General features: G+C 44.6%; 1 protein-coding gene across 1 annotated transcript; it reads right to left on the bottom strand.

Moving 5' to 3' along the window:
• Nucleotides 1-206: 206 nt before the first annotated feature.
• On the bottom strand, nt 207-25009 carry cop1 (COP1 E3 ubiquitin ligase). Its single transcript, XM_079284856.1, has 20 exons — nt 24333-25009; nt 24151-24210; nt 23549-23646; nt 21750-21814; nt 21511-21630; nt 12643-12711; nt 12499-12558; nt 12328-12407; nt 11770-11833; nt 11345-11459; nt 10709-10844; nt 10471-10614; nt 10007-10115; nt 8316-8397; nt 8118-8234; nt 7406-7523; nt 5247-5371; nt 4973-5133; nt 4692-4736; nt 207-1508 (listed from the first exon to the last, which is right to left on the bottom strand). The coding sequence occupies exons 1-20, from the start codon at nt 24695-24697 to the stop codon at nt 1491-1493; spliced, it is 2151 nt and encodes a 716-aa protein (XP_079140982.1). The 5' UTR covers nt 24698-25009; the 3' UTR covers nt 207-1490.

Consider the following 25009-nt stretch of genomic DNA (forward strand, 5'->3'; position numbering starts at 1 on the left):
ATGACTGCCTTCAATTATAAGAAGTGAGAAATAAGATGTTACCTACAGTATAAGGAAAATATGAAACGGAACAATCTTGAGGCCTTTATTTATGAACAAATCAATGAACCATTAAGTAACAAACAAAACATTTCTTGTGAAATGGTTGTAAATGATTTAAAAGGCAAATACAGGTCTGCAAACAAATATGTCAAAACTCCCTGGAAATGACATTGATTGTGGCACATTTTAAAAATTGCAGCAATATCACATTCATTTTTTAGAACTTTCAGTTTCATGTCTCCCATGAAGTTTAGTCTTTGTGGTGAGCCACAGAGTAAACATTTGTCTCCTTCAGCTTTCACATGTTTAAAGGATTACATTTCACACAAGGTGGAAACACCCACGATAAACACGGCTCAGTCTCACATGGGCGGTTAAGAGAATGGTTGAAATGCCAAAAATAAATATTTGTAATTAATAAAAATTAAAAAAAGACCAAACGGGACCAAATTGTTTTGAAATAATTTATTCAGTTATACAAATACAAAACACCTCTCTCACTCAGTTATCATAAAATAGGTAGGTCTTGGCGGTGTTTACCAAAATCCTCTCCGTGACGATGTTGTGCACAGCTGTGTTAACCTCCAGTATGTGAACACTAATTCCTTTGATACTTTAAAGAAAACTACATGTTGATTCTGTGATTCCTTTTTCAACAAGCAGCTCGTGTAAGTGGAGAAATAATCCAGTTAGATGTGGCATTGCAGACCAATGCCATAAGCTACATGAGAATGGCTGCCCATGACCTCCGTACACCACCCGACCGTCTACACTCTTCAGCCACAAAAGGAACCGACGGTACGCTCGACAGGATGAAATTCAAGTCTTATTTATTAAAACTGGTTTCTCCCAATCTGAAGAACACAAAAATAACTACATGTAAAGAGGGAAAACAGTTGGTTGACAAACAATGTATGTAGGTGCGTGTGTGGGGGCGGGGGGGTAAAATACATGATTTCTGCATGTGATTTTGTCTTGTGCTTTGGCCTTTAAAAAGGAAAACAATGCATCACACTGGTAGCGTTCGGATGGATGTACCCTCGAGAGCAACAGCTTAATAACAATAAAAAAAAAAAGGGTACAAGTTTTGATTTGACCTAAAATCATAAAGAGGTGTTTCTATTGTAGCTGATATCATTTTACCTTCAAGAAATAAAAAAAGAAGCTTGCTAAAGTCTCTTGTTCCATTTGTGTGCCCAAGCTAGGTCCTGGTTTCTTCTGCTGTAAAATGACGGCACGTCTCCTCCGGCTGTACAGACGTCCTGCTCCAAAGTCTTTTCTGCTGCAGCTCATTAAAAAGAAGACGGGGGTTCGGTTCCTTTCTCTCCCGCTGTTGTCGGTATCCTGGTTCAGCGGGCGGTCTGGGCTCCTCCCTGCATCAGACTGATCCTCTATCAAACACAGAGGAGCTGATGGACGTTCTATCTCACACACTGAAGACGTGGCCTTCAGACGAGCTCAAGAACCTGTACGGAGAGAAGAGATGGACCCGTTATGTCACTGGAAACAAAGGGTTAAAACAGTAAGATCAGCAAAGTCACTGCTTTAACAATACAAGTGACCTATGGCGGGAACTTGATACAGATAGGGTGAAGATACAGCTGTAGACTACATAGAGCCTAAAGCATCCCCTGCTTTATGGTCTATTTGACTGTAAATTGACCATCATTTACAAAATAAACATCATGTGTATTGAAGAAGACTTGAAACTAGAGATTGAGACCATAAACTCATGTTTACTGAGGTAATACATCAAGAGAGAAGTAGAGTCATTTTCTCATAGACTTCTATGGTGGACACTAGAGAGAATGCAGGTTGTGCATCGGTTTAATTTAGTCAGAACTGGAGGGTGCTGCCTGGTGACCATCTCCACAGACAGACTCTCTTCTCTCCCCCCCGACATGTCCCGACACTTGCTCCCTCGTAAAGCACATTTTTGGAGACTTTGGAGGCAAATATGCAATCGACAGTGGTTGATGTCTTCACTCTTTTGATTAGTCACTTAAAAAAAAAAAAACCACGACTGTTGATTGGAGGTTAGGTTTGATTGCTGACAGGCGACGGAAGGCAGTGGTCTGAGAGAACAACCAGCTTCTTATGTCGGAGCAAGTAGGCCTTACACAAAGTTAACAGATTTCTGTATTATATTTTTAATATTGTTTGAGGGTATTGATTTTGTTTACTGTATGCGCTGGGGAAACAAGGTTTGCCACATGCTTCCCGTGACTTCAGTTATAAAAGTCCATTTGGTCAACGTGTGTCCTCTATGTTTAGCTCTGACATCAAGAGAACAGTGAAGAAGATTCACACACCTGTATTCTATATATACATATGCATTTTTAAGAAAGAAATTCATAAGCAGTCATCGGCATCTCAGAAACAAACCAACAAACAAAAAAGGGGCCGCGAGTGTTGAAAGTGACCAATCAAAGGAGAGGAGACATCTGCATCCTCCGAGGTCTCACACGTGAGCGCGTAGCGAGGGTGAAGATCACACTGGTCCCACTGGTGCAGGCAGAGCAGAGCTTCTGCTGTACGGGTACGATGCTTTCTACTCGCTCATGTCTCGTGCACATGCCTGGTTTTATGTGCGCAGGTTATGAGACTAATTAAACGTCACACTGGACATGTAACCCCAACACGCAGTGAAACTACAATACGTTCTTTCTCACCCATCCCCAGTGGTATCGAGCCATGGGGACACTGTTAATGTGATGTCGTGAGCTTTTGAGATTTCTGTCAATGGGACTTTGAACAACAAAAGGGGAAAACGGTGCTTTTTGTGTACTTGAAACATTTGGAAACAACAGTTTACATACTGGACTGTATTCTATATATTATAGTAGGCCTGTAGTTATTAGTTCTGTTGGGGTCTGACCAAATGGCTTCAACATGTGCTGTGAACAAAGAGAATCAGGCTTTCACTTTGTCAAGCAAAGGTTTCATCCTGATTTTTAGTTTGAGGAGAGCAAAGGAATTTCACACTCGGGTGTGAATTCCCCCTCCCCCCCAAAAAAACTATGGTTCCTGAAGTCACCTGAATGCACCGCTGCAATCTCATTGGCCGAAGGCCAAGCGAACCCAGGACTCCTGTGGTTCGCTTGGCTGTTCTACAAAACTACCTGCAGCCCCCACCTCCAAGCTTTTTCCAACATTCCCTCCGGGGTAACAGGAGGCACGCAAACATTCTCTTCGCCCCGGACCTCCACGCTTTCTCCCTTCGACCTCGGTTGAGTTAGGGAGCACGCAACCGCTCTCCTCGCCCGGACCCACGTCCAGGCCACAGACGATCCAGCTTCCCCGCCAGCGCGACGCTGGCCACGAGGAAGCAACGGCCCTTCTCCCCTCCTCAAACCCTGTCAGGTCACAAAGCCATTTCGCTGGTCGAAACGACAGTGTTCCACGCTGAGCCCACTCCGCCCGCGATAACGAATCTGCTTCAGCGATCCGTTCTCCGCTTTTTGCTTCTTTTTCTTTTTGTGCACACTCCGGCAGGAAGGCGTCTATTCCTCTCCTGACCGATGATTACCGGGAGACGTACGGACCACGTCGTCTCAGCCGAAGTTAAACTGTCCTCCCTGCAGCGAGGATAGATCACGTCTGCGTTTCGCTCCAGAGCGAGCCACGCCACGACGGCCCGAAGCCGGCTCAAACGCCGCGCCGACCCGCAAGCTCCCCCTGCTCCCCCTTCCTGACGAGGAAACGGACCACTTTTCCACGAACACACTTCAACGTTGCAACGACGCATTGACAAGTAAGATTCTTGGCATCTGGGCATAGCTTAGCTTAAATTAATTTAAATCTAATTCAGGTCATTCATTTATATGTTGATATTCCCGTGTTTTTGTGTGTTTAAGTTACTGTCGCGTGATATTGAGATATTGCGCAATCATTACGGAACAGAGAAGCTTCCCCATTCTCACTACAACGCGGACCGCACGCAGAAGTTTGATTCATGACCCCCACCTTTGCTCTCTTTCTATCTCTGCCCCTGGGGAAACCCCGTTGAAACGATCGCCTCACATCACGTGCTGCCCAGGCACACGTGATTACGTACAGCAGTCTCACTGCCATTTTGGCCCGCGTCACTCGACGCCGCCATCTTTGTAGTCTTTAGCGGTAGCTGTAAGACTCTCCTTCCTTTTCACCCACAGACCCACACACACACACACACACACACACACAGACATACACCCTCATCCATTTTATTCATTCTTTAGTTTAGGCATATAAAATTGTATGATAACGTTTGTTGGTTGCAATATTAATTGATCTGATCATTTATTATTTTGATTTAATAAACTCTGTTATACTTTCAGGAGCAGTCGTCTGTGATTACTTGTGCATATGTATTTGATAAGACTGTATGTAGTAGCCTGTGCTCGAACTTAAAACCTTCACTGTCACTGAATGTATAGTCATACGCAGACTATTGACATTATGAGTGACTACTAATTATGAGACTTAGTTTTATCGTTTGGTTATTGGTCCCTGTTCGCAGGGTGGTGCCCCGTTGTTATTAATAATCATTAATAATTGTTACATACATTAATAATTCTATTGATGTCAAGAATTCAGTTTCTTAAATGCTGATAACCCAAACACGCTCCTTTAGATCCCAACAGTTCATATTAGTACAAAATACAAACCTTAATTGTTCCTTGACTGTTTGCAGCAATCAGGACATTAGACTCCTGAAAAACAAAGCATTATTCATAAAACATCGTGTAAGTTGCACATGAATAATGCATCACTTATAGGACAATATACATGAAAACAACATATGTATATAATCTATCTGTTCAGAGCTCAAACATGTTTTTCCTCTTGACAAGAGGAAGAGCAGCCAGCTGTGATGGACCCGTGTGTGTGATCTTCCTCACGGTGCAGCCTGTGTAACATGAACGGTGGGACAATGAGCTGAACTCACTCCGTCGGGCAGCGCTCTCCAGCAGACAGCGCTGACAAACTCGTTGGTGTCGTCTTCCTTCTTGTCTTTGTCCAGGACACTCTTCACCGTGTCGAACTTGAATGTTAACAGCGTCTTTGACAGCCCTTTGTAGTAGAGGTACAGGGAGTTGTTTTCACTGCCTGTACACACACAGTAAGAAAAAAAGGGGATGTTTTTACTCACATGCTGTCCTAGAATGCTGCACGGCTGAGCAAATATCAAGGCAATGCTTTGTTTTTCAATCAATGCTCACCACAGGCAACATAGTCTCCATTGGAAGCCAGGCCCACGAAGTTCTTCTCATTGATGTGACCCTTGAAGGAGCGCAGGCAGTGAGGTTTGTTGACATTCCACAGCTTCAGCTGACTGTCCGTGGACCTGTCCAACAAAGGTGGAAACACACTCAACCAGTCACTAATCTGAGGGAGAAGATTAGTCATCGTCAGCCTGTAAATCTGAGCATCTTTTAAAGTGCTTCATTGTGGGTATTTTTGTCAACACAACGTAAAGCTTTTTGTATGGGGCCTACATCATAAGTGGAGACGGGTAACGTTAGGGTTGTATTAATACTAGTACTCAGTAGGGGTGTCACGGATCACGGTTCAGGAGTCACGGTTCAGGAGTCACGGTTCGGATAATTTTTCGGATCAACAAAGAAAAGGAGAGGAGACAAATATAACTTTGCTTTCATTTATTAATTAAAGAACCTCAAGAACACTTAAAGCAAAGAACTTTGGGCTATAGTCTTACATGATAACAAAAATATTGAAGATGTCCAATTTGAAACAAAATTAAATAAATAAAAATAATACATTCAAGAATTCTGTTAAGTTTAAGTGCAACATGAGGTATGTTGATATCCTCGTCCTTTCATCAATACTGAAAGAAAGAAACAGCCAGTGAGCTAGCTTCCACTGAACTGCTCAGCAACAACTTGGGTCTATGTTTACTTCCTGTCAGGTCATTCAAATACACAATAATGTTTACCATTACTGTGACATTATTTTCAAAAAGGTGAGAATATCTCCATTGTCTGGGGAGAGGGTCGACCTTTCTGTGGTGACTGGAATATTATTGGGCCTGTCTAGCTTCACTCTGATACTTCTGTCAGCACCTGAACCAGGTGTGTGTCTGTGTGACTCTCACAGAGGGGGCGTGTCTACAGCACCGGACTAAGAATCTCTGCCTTGGTGAAAGCAGTCTCTACAGTCTTTTCCTTCTCATAGAGGTCTGGAACAGCTTCACACTGAAGTGGGTGCGTGAGTGGATTTCGTAGCGTGGCTCAAGCATTTTAACCAGATTTAGAAATCCTTTGTTTTCTACACCGGAGTGTCCCCGTCGCTGACAGACGGGATGGTGTCTCTTCATGTGTGTGGACATGCCGATGTTTTGCTGTTGTCGTGTCTTTCTCTTTAAATAACGCCGACATACCGTAACGTTTTGTCCACCACCCTCATCCATCATTATACGTTACAGGGAAGACAAAATGTTCCCAAACTTGCGACTTAAATGACGCCGCGGCTTCTGACGTTCCTCCGCTCGCCATGACTTCACCGTTAAATGCTTCTAAGCTGCTCCGTTCACTGAACACACTACTGCTTTATATCTGTTCACTGACACTCTGCATTGATATTCGGGGACTTGCTACTTGAACAGCAGCAGTAGAGCTTTACACACTATGATGATTACACTGTAAAAATAAAATTAAAAAAAAGAACTGTTGATCCACGGTTCACGAGTGATCCGAACCGTGAGGGCTGATCCGAACGATCCGTGATCCGTGACACCACTAGTACTCAGTGATTCTGATGGTCGGTTCGGTTCCTCAAGATACTCTTATCGTTTCGTTTTGATTATTTTGTGAGACAGAAAGACAATTAATTATGAAAAGTATTGACTTTGTTTTGTTTTTCTTGTATGTAAACAAATAGTCTTTCTTGAGTTCTAACATGTTTAAAATACGTTCTCAGCTAAGTGATTATCTTTCATTGATCAAATTGATTGCTTGTGATCAAACTCCGTGTGACATCACTAATGTATGACATCACTACCGTGACCTGACGGCTGCTCCACAAACAGAGTGATGTTGTGCTTGTTGGTCACATGTTGTTTTATCGTGTTTGAGACGACCAGAGTTCTACAGTGTTTTCATCTCTCTGATCCTGATGGGAGTCTCACGCTGTACTGAGCCGGAGACAAAGACACAGAGAACCAACAGCAGAACCGCTAGCTCTGGACCACATCGATACTCCGGGTTTTACTTATTTAGAACCGGTTCCTGTTTAGAACTGGGTTTCGGGAGGGCATCCCGAATTACAAGCATACAATATTTAGTCTGTATAGATTGTGTACTAACTTGTGTATGAACATAGAAGAACATCATCAGCTGAACATGAGGGTGAAGGGACTTACGCAGAAACTATTTCCTCTCCGTTGACAAACTTGGCGTAGGACACGGCCTTCCTGTGGCCCTTAAACACCATGATGGGCTGCTTCGTGTTGCGTAGATCATAGTAGTGGACACAGTGGTCTGCGAGCAAAAAGAAAACAGAAAAATAATATAAGTATGCATTCATTCAGTGTCGATCACATCGAGTCACCACCAAGCCAGGCCGCCATGGTGCAATGATGGGGCAATGCCTTGGTTGAGTGAACGCTACACGGTGCCTGCTGGCTGTTATTCCAACATCCAAACTTTACTACAGACAGTAAACCAACAACTTCAACGTCTTCTGTCCTCGGGCTCAGTGGACTTGGACCTTGGAGACACAGGATTGGATCAGGACTTGAAGGATTGTTGTACAAGAGAAGATTTCAAATTCTCATCTCTCCCTCGAGAGAGTAACAAATGAAGTGCGCAGGAGTGTGTCTGGACCACCGAAGAAACCACAAAAGAAATGTTGCTGTGTACGAGGACAAACTGCAGTGGTGTGAGGCGAGTGTAACGACACTGATACATCACGATGAGAAGAAAAACAAGTTTCTCTGCCTGGGGTTTATTCTCACCCCCCCTTTGACTTCTAACATCCGAAATAAATGAACTGATTGGAAGGCCTGAGTCTAAGGAGGCCCATTTCTGTCAATGTGATGAACAAAAAAAAGAATGAACCAGCCCTGAGCTCACCTGCACAGCCAAAGGCCAGATGATACCTGGAGGTTGGGCTGAACTTCACACAGCAGACGTTGGCCTTGGCCTCAATGCTGGCCACCGAATTATCGAGATTGGTCGACCAAAGCTTCACTGAAACACAATGAACAGACATGAACATTTCTGTGAGCTGAGAAGAGGAATGATGACAAAGCATTCCTGGTCCTCCGTTACCTTTCGCATCATCAGAACCGGAGGCTAACAGCTTGGGGTCCATTAGATTGAAGTCAACACTCCAACACCTTTTTTCATGTTCCTGAAAGGAAAGCACAAGGAACCTTAAAAAAGGTGCAGTGTTTCCTCTACATCAACTCTACAAAGTCACAAGGTTGCAATGTTCATTTATTGCCATTATACAACAGGGTTGCACAACAAAATGCAGTTTGTAGGCCCAGGATGCTGCAAGAAAAAACACATGCACAGTGGAGGGTGGAGGATGCATTGAGGAATCTTACAGCCAGAGGAAAGAAGATGCTCTGAAGCGTGGTGGTTCCACAGCTGATACGTCTGCATCTCTTACCTGACAGCAGCTGGAGTGGGTTTTGTCTTTGAATATCCTGGAAACCGATGATGTTCTGGGTGATTTCAATCACATGCTGTAGAGCCCTCCTGTCCTGCTCACAACAGAGTTCTCTTCATGTTTGGGGCAGCAGTCTCGGGTGTACAGCGTGAACAGGAGGGGGCTGAGCACACAGCCCTGGGGGGCTCCGGAGTTTAGCACTAGAGGAGGTGCTGGGGTCTGTTTGTGAGGAAATCTAAAAACCAGAGTGATACGTTTACCAATCAGTAATGCAAACGGGTGAGGTTCCAGGCTGGATGTTGTTTTTAATGTGCTGGAGAACCAGTTCCTCAAAGCACTTCATCAGAATGGGGCTGAGTGTCACAGGGCGATCGTCATTTAGACTGGACACTGCAGACGTTCCAGGTACAGGGATGATGGCGGCTGTCTTGAAGCAGGTGGGAACTCTCCTGTGACGGTGATGTGTGGAAAATATCAGTGATGACATCAGTTAGCTGGTTGGTACATGTTCTTAGTACAGGACCAGGGATGTTAACAGGTCCAGCAGCTTTACTCATATTCACTCTCATCAGGGTTTTCCTCACATCCTCTGAGGACACCGACAGTGGGCGGTCCTCTGGAGGCGGGGCAGACTTGACAGCTGACTCTTTGTTGAGGAGGTCAAAGCGAGTATAAAAGGTGTTCAGCTCATCTGGTAATGTGGCCTCACAAATGATGGGAGCACTCCTGCTTTTGTAGCCTGTGACATTCTGGATCTCCTGTCTCATATCTTTAGTGCTGTTGGTGTTGAGGTCTCTCTCCACTCTCTCTTCACACCTCCTCTTTGCCTCCTTGATGCCTTCAGTCTTGCTGTGATGATGCTGCATGCTTCCTAACAGCTTTTTTGGATCGTGCCCTCACGTGTTCAATTATCCAGACTTTCTGGTTGGGGAAGGATTTTATTATCTTGTCATCACCACATTTGATGTCACTGTTGATGTTCGTATACTCCTCAAGATCGATGCCACCGGTGCCAAAATAACATCCTCCGCTCTCGTGTTTCAACGGGTGCAACAGGTGAACCAGCTTAAAAAAGTGACATTTGTTTCTCTTTAAATAAGTGTTAAAGTTGAGTTCAGCCCACTGAAGTGTTGGTCTCCTCCAGCAAGAATCTATGGAAGAGGGGCTCTTATTTTCTACCTATTTCTTATTTGATGGGCCATAATCATTTAAACCCAGCTAGACTTGTATAAGTAGGCTAACTGCATGTTAGAGACACAGCCTTGATTGATAGACAATGTCATACATGCTACAACGACTTCTATCACCAGCAGCTCAGCTGTGTGAAGCCTCCTGAGGATCATACCTGGTAGACTTTGGACCTCTGGCCGGTGAATCCATCCCACAGGATGACGGTACCCTCGTAATCACTGCTGGCCAGAAGGTTCTTGTGGTAGCTGCTCCAGCTGATACAGCTACAACAAACAAGGTGGGGATCACGTCACAAGATCACAATTTGTTCCTAATAGTTGCTTCATTCGCTCTTCGTCTCGACTCAGGCCGTGGTTTCTAGAATGATTTTAACAAAGTATGTTTTTACAAATCTGATGCATGAGTTTGATGTTTACGGGCCTGCACAACACGACAACTCACGGCCCAGCAGAGCAGAAATGTGGGGACAAAAGTAGATCTGATTTTCTAAGTGAAGACAGCAGCGCTGTAGGGGTCAGCACATTCTACCTGCATGACCATCTACGCTGAATGTGTGTAGAAACAGGTTCTCACAAGCAGATCAGAAGCAGCCGTAACACTCGCATTGACTCCCCCTACCTGATTTTGGAATTGCAGGTCATTTCATTGACAGGGTAGTGGATGTCCACCGCATCCTGGATCACTGTGCCGTACTCAAACACCTTGATCTTCTTGGTCACACCAGCGATGGCGAAGTAGTCACAGTCGCGGTCAAACTCAATACTGGAACACAGGTGAGAATGCAGTCATTGACAGTGAGAGGGCTGATAAAGGAAAAACAAACTACTTTAAGAAGTCAATGTTTTCCTTTTCCTACCTGGAGACAATACTGGAGCCGTTGTAGAGGTCACTGGCGTACGAGAGGGTGGCGAGCGGCCGCACAGAGTTGTAGCGGGTGAACTTAGACAGACACTCCATGAAATCATCCAACTGGTTCAGGTTCCTGCCTTCATCTGGACACAGTAGATGCACACTATTAAGATACTGTTCACAAAGGAGCAATGGGGACACGAGCTGTACGCTATGTGTAGAGTAGAGAAGCCCGATCGGCTTTTTGATGCCGATCGTCGATGCGTCCTATCGGCCGATACAGAAGTTTTTATTGTTGTTGTCTTTTGTTACAGCAGCTGGTGTAGGAGGCTCCAGATGACGGCTCCAACTATTTATTTCAACCGAACCAAAATCGGCATGAACAGTTAAAATTCGACATGTTATCGTTTTTCTTTGTTATTGTTGTCGAGAGTGGTTATTTGATTAAAAACGCACAATTCAAATGATTGTTTAAAAAGTTGCTTTGCTTAAAAAAAGAAAGAAATCGTGGCCTTTGTAGTTTTAATGATGTGTTATAAGCTGCTAGTTAGGAAGTTTAATCCTCTCTTATATCTATTTTATATCTGCCTACAGATGTTGTGCTGTGAGGGAGCGATGCTGCCATTCACTGAGGGATTGGTACCTGTGATGCGTGACATTTTGTTGGAGAAGTAGCACTGCTCCAGATCCTCAAAATGAGCCGTCAGCCTCTTCCTCCTGGACGCCAAGGTGCTGTTGTACCAGGTCTGTCTTTTGCCCTGGAGAAACAGAGAGTAGTCAAGTCAGTGCTGAACTTACTCTGTTAACGCTCACTCATAGTTTTACTGAGAATGTTTTGCCCGACAGGTCTTTAGGTTCATATCCATTGTGACCACTCCAGTATGTGTCAAAACTTCTGAGAGCTTGTGGACATTTAATAACTATGGAACTTTTTCTAATATTCCGTTGGAAGCAAAACCATGGCCTTCATCCATATTATAGAAATGTGCTGATGAACAATATGCAAACAAAACAGATAATAGACGTAAACATTGAAGAAACGGATAATCCAACCAGCATGTCTCTCACCTGGGTTGTTCCACCAAATCCTGGAGGCTGGCTGTAGTCTGGTGTCTCCATGATACTACTGCAGCTACTCAACGAGCAGACAACAAACAGACAATGAGTCAGAGGACGGCAGCCATAACATCCTGACTAGAGGTTAACAAAGTAGTTCCTTCTCATCCTACCCAGGTCTGCTCCCACTATCATCTGGTCCTATTTTACCCAGACCCGGTCCTATTCTACTCAGAACCAGTCCTATTCTACTCAGAACCAGTCCTATTCTACTCAGAACCAGTCCTATTCTACTCAGAACCAGTCCTATTCTACTCAGAACCAGTCCTATTCTACCCAGTGGACCCTAGGAAGATTAGCGGCCGCTAAGGCGCCAGCTAATGGGGATCCAGTTAATAAACTAAACTAAACCGGGTCCTATTCTACTCAGATCCAGTCCTATTCTATCTAGATCTGGTATATATATATATAAAATGGTTTAATCAGTAAGGCATGTGTGTGTTTGTATCAGAGAAGCTGAATGTGGTTGGTTGTGATGACTCGTAGATAGAACATGGAGGTGAGCTGTACCTGGGAGCAGGTGAGGGAGCCTCAACATTGGGCACCGTACACTCGGCCTCCATCATGGGACAGTACAGCCCGCTCATCTCCTGCAACATGACACACAGAGAACATTTCACGTGTGCTGCTGCTCCACCTTTCCATTTAAACATGCTGTAAATGACGGTTCTGTTGTTTTACCTCAACACGCTTAATGTCTTCTTCAAGAAAGCTGAGCTCTTTCTGCAGTTGCTCCAGTTGCTGTTGAGGGAGCCAGAAACACAGATGAATATATCTTTCCATACAGCAGTATAGTTACAATGAAGTTATTAAACACATCGGTACCTCTCTCTTGTTCCTCCTGGCTTCTTTAAGGAACTCCATGAGGATCTGTCTCTGAGCTGCTTGGGATTCCTAGTGGAGACACACCAGACAAGTTCATTTTCACACAAATCATTTTACTATTTCTTTTAGGTAAGAGTACTTTTCCTGGAATAAAATGTTCTCGTACTGTTTCCATCTCTGGCATTGCAAACTGAAGCGCCGTTGTGCAGAAAAGGAATGATGAATACGAGGCACAGAATATGTTATTCACTTCAACTACAGGAAACCATCCCAGACCAGAGGGGTTGTTGGAAGACGCTCTTTGACAACTGCAGCCACAAGTTTCTCATGCTTCTCATTTCTGGCATTACAAAACGAACCGAGAGCACCAAGTCCTGCCCATTTCTTCATGCAGTCTAAACTAATAAAAACACCAGAGAAGGTAGGGTACTACATCCACAGCACATATTTCCATCAGGATTTCATTGAAAGGCAACAGACACAGACAGAGCCTCAAGCAACAGCATGAACGCTAACCTGCCTCTTCACGGACACCACAAACCTAAAGTTCTTGACAAATCTGGTTCAGATACTGCAAAAGCTCCAATCGTTCATTTCATTTGCCTGCAGCACACTTGGTATGAAGTAGAGCTGCAACGATTAATTCATAAGGTGTCAACTGTTAAATGAATCATCATCTACTTTGATTATCAATTAATCAGTTTGAGTCATTTTGGAAGAACAACACGGTCAACGTTCTCTGAGTCCAGCGTCTTAAATATGAATATTTTCTGGTTGTGTTACTCCTTGATGACAGTAAACTGAATATCTTTTAGTCGCGGTCAAAACAAGACATTTGACAACGTCATCTGGGGCTTTGGGAAACACAGATCGACATTTTTCACCATTTTATAGGCCAAACAACAAATCGATTAAATCTAGAAAATAATGGACAAATAAATCAACAATGAGAATTATCGTTGGTAGCAGCCGAGTGTTAGGACTACAATTCAACGTGTAGATACTGTGATCGATGTCACATGGGCTGAAAAAAGGTCCCATACAAAGCTTCACTGTTAAAGCATAGCTGTGTTAGCCAACTATCACTGAACACAAGTGGCATCCATTAAGCCTCACTGCTACTGGACTACCCGTCAAGAAAACTAACAGCGCAACAGCGTTTCATGTGACAGCTGCACCTGAATGTCTCCGTTTTAAAACGTGATGCCTGCTGTCACTTCAACAGAGTGTGCTGCTGTGACAGGACAGTAGTCAACAGGATATGCTGTGGCTCCTACTTCTCTTTTCCTGGAACTTCACACGGATTGTCAAGACGAGAACCAAAGGGGATGTTCCAGGCTACACTGAGATAGCAATGTGTGCCGGGTTTTACTGCATTTACTCAGCAAGAGAACACACACGATTCCATATGACTCTTTAAGCACAGCCTAAAGCATCTATTTGCAGACATATAATGTGGTTCAACTAGTGGAGAATGGGAGTGCTCACCACATACACAGGCAGAGCGACGGTGAGGATTGGAATCACGAGAATTTCTGATTGTTTCTGAGGAATTACTGTTAATTCAATAAATCCAGCGACAACTGTACATGTTTCAGACTACTTTAATACGTATCCACGAACAACTGTTACACGTCTTCCGTTCCTCTAGAACAAAACTGCGTCACCCGCATGCGCACTAGTTAACTCAGGACTTAACAAACTCCCCTTTCTCTTTAAAGAAAAACAGTCACAAAAACAAACATTTGTTTTTTAGAACCTTAAACATATAAACACAGGTTTAAACTTGCAACTTTAATGACTAGAGTTTGAGGGTAGTAAGGCTTTTGTTGATTAGCTCGTTTAGCCTTTAAGTTGCCATACACCTTCGCTGAGAGCCCTCAGCAGAACAAGTGCAGATGTCCCCTTCTTAGTCAAGCAGTCAGCGAGCTGTTCCTTGGAGGCTGACCACATAATCTGCTGGATGGTCCCAGAGTGGACGAGCTCCTTGACGCTGCTGATTTCGAGGCGGAGTCTCTTTTCAGTGACTGTTTTGGTGGACTTGACAGCATCAAGAAGAGAGTGATTGTCCGTTACACACACAATGGGCAAATTGTTCCGTGTGCAATCACCTGTGGTAAGTTCTGAGTAGAGTGTAGCCAAAAAGACTGCACTGTCAATGCCAGCTGCAAGTGCCAAAGTCTCTCCTGCTAAGGTGCTTCGGACAACTCTCCTGATCCTCTTTGACTGCCAGCATATGGGTGAAAATCTTCCATTCTCTCCCATAAGCATGACCAGGTGTCCGCCTTGAGTGCCTCCGTCTGGAAGGTTTCCCATCGAGGAATCACTGAACACCACTAGTTTCAGCGAGCTGTCTCTTCCCAAGTGCTGAAACCTCAAGATCACCTCTTCTGATCTCAGTTTCCTGACAAGTTTGTTTGCAGAGTGCAGAGTCTGAACAGCAGCATGCTTTACACTTGATGCTAGGATGGATATGTCACACATTATGTCGGGTCTACTCTGCCTTGCTACCCACAATATTTGGCCAATCTTCGACTTTAACATGTCAGTCTCAGTGTCTGTTAGAGGAGCCTCTCGCTGTGTGGCTCTGTTGGGGTCCACAGGAATGGGTTGTAGATTCTTTATGTAGATACTTTGTTGCACTTGTATCTCATCCTCTAAAGCAGCGGTTCCCAAACTTTTTAGGCCGCGCACCCCCTTCTACATCCCGACCGGGTTCGCGCACCCCCCCCCCCCCCCCCCCTTAATAAAAAAAAAAAAAAAGAAGCAACAGAGCAACATTGTATCATATTAATCCCTGAATCGGAACAAAGCAAACGCCCTGAAACACTGCAACAAAGTTTCAATCACTTTCAGTGACACAAGGCGTCACTTTTAAAGAGCAATACGGATGCGAGGACACACGCACAGGCTCAGAGGCAGATTATCACATTTAATTTACAATTAATGAGCGACTAATGTAGCCAGGATGTCTTCGGACAAAGCATCGATGCGGCGCGACACAGTGTTGTTGGACACCGGGATCATGTCCAACTTTTTTGCTTCTCTCTCTCCAATCATACATTCCACCATCTCTCTGGCAGCTGGCAAGCTCACGTCTTCGGCGATTGTGTGCGGTAGCCCCTTTCTCGCTATTCTGTAACCAGATATGAAGCCCGTAGTGCGTCATTTATAGACCAACACATGAATGAGACTCCAGTTGTTTTTGGCTGTTTTGTAACTCCTCCAATTTCGATATAAACAATGTAAGGGGCTTTTGACTTGCACTGGCATGCTTGGTGTTCAGGTGGCGACGTAAATAAGAGCTTCAGACTGTTAGCCAGAACCTCACTGCACACCACGCACTGTGGCTTTGGGGAATCTGCGTTGCCAATCCAAGTGAAGCCCAGACACAGATACTTTTCATCATATTTCCTCTTTTTTTCCCAGTCTGCGCCGTCTCATCTTCCTCTGACTCTGGCTTGATTTCTTCTCCCCCCAACGCACCTCTCCGTTCCCCTCGCCTCCGATTCCTCTCTCTCTCTCTGTCCCTCTCCTCTTTTACGACTGATAGCTTCAGATGTCCCACCTGACAGTTTTTTAATTAAAATTACATTTTTTTTTATATTTAATATTATTACACCATCAGACCGCCATTACACTTTTCCTCTCGCGCACCCCCTAGAGGCAGCTCGCGCACCCCCAGGGGTGCGCGCACCCCACTTTGGGAATCCCTGCTCTAAAGAGTGAACCTCCATTCTAATGTAGCTGAAGCTGTTGTGCTCTTCACGTCCAACTTGAAAAGCAACTTTCAAGTGAGGGATGACTGTTGTGGAGACTGTTTCTGAACCACCCCAGATGAAATCATCCACGTGACAAGCAAGGAGTCCCATCACATTGCAGGAGTCATCCAGCCAGTAGAACACTGCTGGATCAACTCGTGACACAGCAGCTCCCAACTGCTGCATAGTGTCTTTCACTCTGTTGTACCAATACAGAGACGCATCTGCAAGGCCATAAACACACTTTTTTAACTTCCATAGAATTCCCTTGCTCTGAGCTTCTTGGGGAGGACGGATATAGACATTTCGGGTTAACGCTTTGCCTTGTAAAAAGGCTGCTTTAATGTCCATAGAGTTTAGCTGCCATTTCTTTTGACATATCACTGCCATAATCATTTTTAGAGACTCCGAGGCACATGTAGGTGAGTCTTTAGGGAGCTCCTGAGTGTTAATTTCTTCAAAGCCTCTTGCAACTAATCTCGCTTTAGGTACAACACCATCAGGTGTCTCCTTGAGTGTGCACACCCACCTCGTAGAGATGAATTTCTGGCCTTCATCATTCACCTCTTCAAACACATCATTATTTTTCCAGTTGCTGAGTTCACTGTGTTTGGCAGACATGAAGGCATCATGATTCACAATAAGTATGTCTTCTTCAGGATGGCTAGCACATAACTCGACATGCTCAGATGGGACCACTTGAAGATTGTGCACTCGTCCTAAGTCAACAGAACCGGTAGTGCCAGAAATTTGCTCAGGCTCAATGTACTCCAAATTATACCAGTATTTGTATGTTCCAGTGGCTCTTCCTGCCCTGCTGAGGATTTTTCCAGTGTGTGCTTGGCCACTCTCACTGTCTGTGTATGTAACTACCTGTCCAGTTTTCAGACGAAGGCCTTCACAAGTTGTGGTTGAGTTGTTCTGTGATGCGTCCGATTGACCATGGCTACCTCCTTCTGGCTGTCTTGGTGTGTGAGGGGGTTCACTGTTCTCCTCACCATTTGTAGGCGTCTCTTCCTCACTTTCATTTTCAGTGTCATAGTTATTCTCATTGCAGCCAGGTTCTGGTAATGTTGTATGATGTTCAGTCCCGTCCAGCTGAATGTCCCTTTCTCCCAGCACTGCATGTGGGCTCTCTACTTTTCTAAGCCTGGAGTGATGTACGCGAACGTAAGTGGCTCCATGCCTCACAAATATCACCGCACCATCTTGGCCGATGACCACACCTGGACCTTTCCATTCTGTACAATCCACCCGTTTGTAGTAGACTTTGTCCCCTGTTTCGTATCGGTCATCAATGGGCCGCAGTTGTTTACGAAGGGCTCTTTGGATCCTTTCAGAGGACTCAGCTTCTGTAAATGCTCTCCTTGCAGCATGTAATGTTGTGATATGCTGGGCTATCCAAGTACTCATATTAGTACCTTCCAGAGCTGGCGGCTTATTAGTGACAACTGAAGGCAGATTTGGGTTTTGTCCAAATACCAGCGGATAGGGACTGTAGCCATGCACGTTATGCAGAGAGTTCTTTGCCATCAGGGCCCAGTCTAGGGCCATCCTCCAGTCACATCCATTGTCCTGCTTCACTTTCATCAGGATTTCAGTGAGTGTTTGATTATGCCTTTCCAAAAGCCCATTGCTCCATGGGCTGTGAGCTGCAGTTGTTTTCACTTCAATGTTGAAGCTTTCAGCCATGTTCCTCATATCTTCGTTGTTGAATTCACCCCCATTGTCACTGAACAGTCTGCGTGGAGGACCATAAACACTTATCCAGCAATGTATAAAGTGCTTCACAATCTCTTTGGGTTTCTTGGTGGCGACGATGCTCCCTGCACTGAATCGTGTGAAGTGGTCAATTGCATGCAGATACCACACTCCCGGCTCTAGCTCATGCAAATCCACAGCTACAGTTTCATTGTAGGTTGAGGCCATGGGCAAACCCACTGCAGGCTTTGGCTTTGGTTTGCTATATCTGATGCACGTCTCAGAATTCTTTACAATGTCCTTAAGGATTGTGGTGCATTCATCATCAGCATTACCCGAGCAGGCCAGTAGTTTTTTCAGTCTGTCAACAGAGGCGTGTCCAAATTGCTTGTGTAGTTTCAACAGAACTTTCTGTTTTTCTTTTGTTGTCATGTTTTCTGTCACAGTGAGAATGTCATCCTCATTCTGGAGCTCATGTTCATCTGGGTTACTCACATCTCTGATGTTCACACAGTAATGTCCTGAAGATGTTAGTTCAAGTTTCACTGGCTGTTTAAACATTGTGGCTTTGTCATTTTCAATGTCTAAAACAGCACCTGCTCTTTTCAGTGAAGTTTTGCTTAAAAGCAATGGGATATTTACTGGGACCACTTCTGTTTCAATGTGACATCTAGTCTGTCCTATCATGGCTGGGATTTTCACTTTCTTTGTAGAATGAACAACTCTCCCATCACCAAACTTGAATGCTCTTACACTCTTTGTGTCCCCCATTTTCAGTAACTCACGTTGTGTTAGTCCACTCATGTAATGATCAAGCCATTTTTCTCCACACACAGTTCTAGTGCAAGCTGTGTCAATGACGGCTGATCCTAGAGACTGCACCATGAATATCTCTGTGTCAGACAACGATTCTTTTGACAACAAAGTAATGTTGCATTCTTCAACATCTGTCACTTTATCATCCTCTGTTAATTTTGCATGTTCATTTTTGTGAGGACAATCTTTTGCCCAGTGATATGTGCTTTGGCAGACTGCACATCTTGATCTTCTCCCGTATCTGTCCAGTGGATTCGTCCCTTGGACAGCCGTATGGATCTGTGGGCTTGACCTGACATTACTTTCACGTTTGCCAGTAAACCGTGTGTAGGAGGCACAGTCAGCAGCACCCCCACACACACGGAGGTCAACAGCTCCCTCTTGTGGAGAATTATTGCCAAATACTCTTTTCAAGGCTGACTTCATGTTTACAAACGATAGGTTTGGACACGCGGTAAGCGCTAATTGTTTGTCTTTAACATTAAGTCCTGCAGTATCAAGTAGCTTGAAAGCTAACACAGCATCTGGAAGCTCCATCTTGAACTTACGTATTCTGTTGTACCGGCGCTCAAACTCGACAATGTAATCGACCATGGAGACGCCATTTTCTCTTGTGATCCGGTCAAACTCTGTGTACGCCTCGTACTGGCGATCCGTTTCCTCTTTCAAAAACACAGCGTCCAATTTCGTGAGAAGTACATTCATTCCTTCATCGTCGTTCAAATCCACTGCAGCAATTTCTACTGCACTTTCCCTCGCTCTTCCCGTCAGCGATAAAGCGACCGCCAAGGCCTGCTTCTTCTCCTCGAGGTCCGTCACCAGCCTCCAAATTTCAACCTCATTTTTCTAGCTCTCGTAGGACTTCTTCTCGTCAAACGGCGGCGGAACTTTGTAATTGCCAGCCGCCATCCTCTGCTACCATGTTAACTCAATAAATCCAGCGACAACTGTACATGTTTCAGACTACTTTAATACGTATCCACGAACAACTGTTACACGTCTTCCGTTCCTCTAGAACAAAACTGCGTCACACGCATGCGCACTAGTTAACTCAGGACTTAACAATTGCTACACCACCTTTTCTGACTGTTTATAAAACAGTTAAGATGCAACTTTGATTTTTTTGAAATTCCTTTAAAAAAAACTAAGTGGAAGCACTGATGATAACTTTTTGAAAATTGTTTCATATCGGCAAAACAAGTTTCTACGCTTGGCTGAGGTAAAACGGTTGGTGTATCACAATGGAAACAGATTTAACAAATACATGATGAAGCACATGGAGCATGTGACTGGTCTACATCGTTAGTTTGTGTTCCTGTGTGGCTTGAGGGATGGTTCGGATTCACCAAAGTCCTACATTGAGACAAACAAACTAACCGATGGAGGCAGCGCTAGACCATAGGGGAGAGGGAGGAACTTAATTCTTAGATGCATCACGATTCTCACGATTACGACTCGATGCAGGAAACTCAATAATGTGAAGTTTAAAACTCAATTCTCAGCGTTATATTGGCCTGAAACAGTTCTGTGACACCGGGATGTCCATTCTTTAACCACTGCCCCTGAACGCAACAGACATAATACACGTGATCTTGTTTACGTGCTACGCTAGGCTACATGCTAGCAGAGTTCTGGTGAATATGGAAACAACGACTCCTCCTGGATTAAAAGATAACAGATGGAAACATTTCACTTCTTCTTCTTCTTCCAAACTAGCAGAGAGTGAAGTGAACCAGGAAGTACCGGTAGACTGAAACTATTTGTAACACTGAGAAGCAGAGCTTTCTGTGTTGGGGCGACTGTGGCTAAGTGGATAGCAGGGCCGTCTTTCAATCAGAGGGTCGGCGGTTCGATCCCCGGCTCTGCTAGGTGCATGTTGATGCAAGACACTTAACCCCAAAAATGGCTCCCGTAGTTGTGCCTACGGTGTAGAAATGTGATAGACTCTGAATTGTAAGTCGCTTTGGATAAAAGCGTCTGCTAAATGACTGTAATGAACTCTTTGAACCGAGACACACCACCGATCTCTGTGTTGATGGACAGGGGTGCCCACACTTTTTTGGCTTGCGAGCTACTTTTAAAATGACCAAGTCAAAATGATCGACCTACATTAAAAATGTTGAATATCTATCTATCTATCTATCTATCTATCGATCTATATCTATATATTTATATAGATATAGATATATATAGATATAGATATATAGATATATAGATATATATATATATATATATATATATATATATATATATATACATATACACGTGCTCAGCTTCCGTGTATACCGACTATGAATGAGTACTTCATACAACCCCTACTTCAAAACATCCTAGCTATCCCTTTATGTGGTCAAACTTAACTCTCATGCATGGTTAACCCCCATCACTCTGTATGAATCTTGCATCTAGTAAATTACTTTGTCTTTTAACATAGAGTGACGGGTTAAAAGTCACCTGTGCATCTTCTCTCATGGAGTATTGTGCAGCTCTACGTGAATCCAAGCAGCCATCTGCAGAAGCACAATGCTAGAAAGGTCTGGCACCAAAGAAGATGAAATGCGTGTGTGATCACCCGTAGACCCCCACTCACCGCCTCCAGCTGCTTCTTCTTCTGGACCAGGAGCTCCAGCATCAGATTGACATTAGCCAGGTCCAAGTTCTCCTGGTCGGGACTCAACACGTCCTGGAACACCTGCCACCTCGACCCATTCTGCAGGGGTCAGAGACACCCATCAGTTACAAGCAAAAATAAAAACAGTAAATATTGAGAGTGAAAATGTGTATGTAGGAAGAAACAAAGCAGCAACAGTAAGCTGGTGTTATACTTACAGGATGATCCAATTTTAGCCTCTTCTCCTCCGACCTTTGCTTCTGTTTCAGGATCAGTTCATTTACTGGGACGGGGTGAGGGAGAAAGTTGGAAACGCTACGTTAGTATATGACGGGAACACGACTTTCACAGTAACGCAGTGATACTTTGGGTGAGTCGGTTTAGTTGCGGTAAAAACAACAGAGACAGGAACAATCCCTAACGTTTCACATTTCAGTCCTGGTGAAAATAAATACATATCCAATGACTTAATTCGTCGACGGTTATGTGGCAACAGTACAGCTGATGTGCAAACTAGGGGTGTCACCGATCACAAACCTCACGGTTCGATTCGGATCACGGTTCGGATCATTTTTCGGATCAACAAAGAAAAGGAGAGGAGACAAATATAACTTTGCTTTCATTTATTAATTAAAGAATCTCAAGAACACTTAAAGCAAAGAACTTTGGGCGATAGTCTTACATGATAACAAAAATATTGAAGATGTCCAATTTGAAACAAAATTAAATAAATAAATAAAAATAATACATTCAAGAATTCTGTTAAGTTTAAGTGCAACATGAGGTATGTTGATATCCTCGTCCTTTCATCAATATTGAAAGAAAGAAACAGCCAGTGAGCTAGCTTCCACTGTTTACACTGAACTGAACTGCTCAGCAACAACTTGGGTCTATGTTTACTTCCTGTCAGGTCATTCAAATACACAATAATGTTTACCATTACTGTGACATTATTTTCAAAAAGGTGAGAATATCTCCATTGTCTGGGGAGAGGGTCGACCTTTCTGTGGTGACTGGAATATTATTGGGCCTGTCTAGCTTCACTCTGATACTGCCAGCACCTGAACCAGGTGTGTGTGTGTGACTCTCACAGAGGGGGCGTGTCTACAGCACCTGCCCCAAGTGTGTGTCTGTGTGACTCTCACAGAGGGGGCGTGTCTACAGCACCTGCCCCAGGTGTGTGTCTGTGTGACTCTCACAGAGGGGGTGTGTCTACAGCACCTGCCCCAGGTGTGTGTCTGTGTGACTCTCACAGAGGGGGCGTGTCTACAGCACTGGACTAAGAATCACTCCGCCGTGGTGAAAGCAGTCTCTACAGTCTTTTCCTTCTCATAGAGGTCTGGAACAGCGTCACACTGAAGTGGGTGCGTGAGTGGACTTCGTAGCGTGGCTCAAGCATTTTAACCAGATTTAGAAATCCTTTGTTTTCTACACCGGAGTGTCCCCGTCGCTGACAGACGGGATGGTGTCTCTTCATATGTGTGGACATGCCGACGTTTTGCTGTTGTCGTGTGTCTTTCTCTTTAAATAACGCCGACATACCGTAACGCTTTGTCCACCACCCTCATCCGTCATTATACGTTACAGGGAAGACAAAATGTTCCCAAACTTGCAACTTAAATGACGCCGCGGCTTCTGACGTTCCTCCGCTCGCCATGACTTCACCGTTAAATGCTTCTAAGCTGCTCCGTTCACTGAACACACTACTGCTTTATATCTGTTCACTGACACTCTGCATTGATGTTTGGGGACTTGTTACTTGAAAAGGAACAGCAGCAGTAGAACTTTATTACACACTATGATGATTACACTGTCAAAAAATAAAATAAAAATACTCTATTGATCCGCGGTTCACGAGTGATCCGAACCGTGAGGGGTGATCCGAACGGATCACGGATCGATCCGTGATCCGTGACACCACTAGTGCAAACCGTGTCTTGACATGCAAATGTGCGTGTTCTATGACAGCTGAAAGCAGACAGACCTGAGCCTCAACCCTCGGACTGAAAACACCTACCGAGGAAGTTGGGGTAGAGCTGATCCACGTTATCCACGATGTAGTTACATTTGGGACATCTGTTGCTGTCCTCCAGACTCTGCCGTATACACTTGAAACTGCAGCAGAGAGACAACTGAGTACTGTGGAACTGACTGAAGCGGTGCACTAAAGAACACTATTACAGCGTTACTTAGTAGTACTTGAGTTACGCCATACCTCACGGTGCTAAAAGATGGACTTCGCCCATTCTCACGCTGCTTTTGTACATGTTTTGAGTTGACGTTTTATCCTTTTGTTGCACTATTTTTCTTTAAATTCATGTTTAGAAACAAGAAAGTGCTTCTCTCAATGATGCAAAGACTGTTTTTCATTTTCAAGTGGGAAACAAATAAAAAGTTGTTGTTTTTATAGTGTACAGTGTTTGTCTAAGGGTTAAGTAAACTGGAGGAGGAAAGTTGTCTTGCTCAGTCCCTACATGTAAGCATCACTAACAGGCATTTTGCGCTGTTATTTTTGTTGACAAATAGCATAACTTGTTGTTGCTTCTGATAAGCTCTCTGTTGTCCGTTAACACAGCCCAACGGCTAACTTCAAAGCCTCTGCTGTGAAACAACACTTACCAAAAACTGTGCCCGCACTTGGTCATGTGTGCCTCTTCTATCATTTCGAAGCAAATGGGACTGGAGAGAGAGAGAGAGAGCGAGAGAGAGACAGACAGACACACAATGAAAACATGTTAACTTGTTAACTTTCGCTAGCATGTAGCTGCAGTCTGGTGAAAATAGCAGCGGAGAAAACTAACCAGACAAAATCGTTGCTTTTATCTTCGTATGAGTTCAAGAGGCCGTTGTAAAGGGGCGCTTGGTGGAGGGACTTCTTTCTGCTTCCCGAGGACGCAACGGGTCTGCTCAGAGATGCGAACCCGCCCCGGGACGACGGCACGGCGGCCAACGTTGGCACCGACGACCCCCCCTCGCTGGCTCCTGTCGGGGTCCGGGAGGGCACAACATTTCCAGAATTGTTCCCGTTACTTGTGACGGCGTTGCTCCCAGCGCCACCGTTTGTGTTCCCAGTGCCTCCTGCGCTGCTGCTGCCGCTAACATTACTCGTGCTTGGCACTGAACTCGCCCCGCCAGGGCTTTGCTGTGGCCGGTTGCTTGACATCATGCGAGGCCGACTAGAAACTCCCCAAAAGCCGCTGCGTTTTTAGCTGTTCAAAGCATCCGGACAGTGCTGCTATCTGGCTACTTTAGCAGGTTGGCTGGCTAGCTAACTTAGCTAGCTGGCTGATTATGTCCTAGCATCCTGTGGGAAAGCAAGAGTGACCGAACATCCAGCGTTTATAAACGTGTCCGCCTCACTTTAGTCACGGACGGCGCATTAGGAAATCCCCGAAGTACGAGGGACAAAAGAAGCGGATGGCCAACGGCCAATAAAACAACCACAACTGCGTTGTCCAGTAGAATAGCAGCCGGCTAG

This window comes from Melanostigma gelatinosum, assembly GCF_949748355.1.
Source record: "Melanostigma gelatinosum genome assembly, chromosome: 15".
Lineage (NCBI taxonomy): Eukaryota > Metazoa > Chordata > Actinopteri > Perciformes > Zoarcidae > Melanostigma > Melanostigma gelatinosum.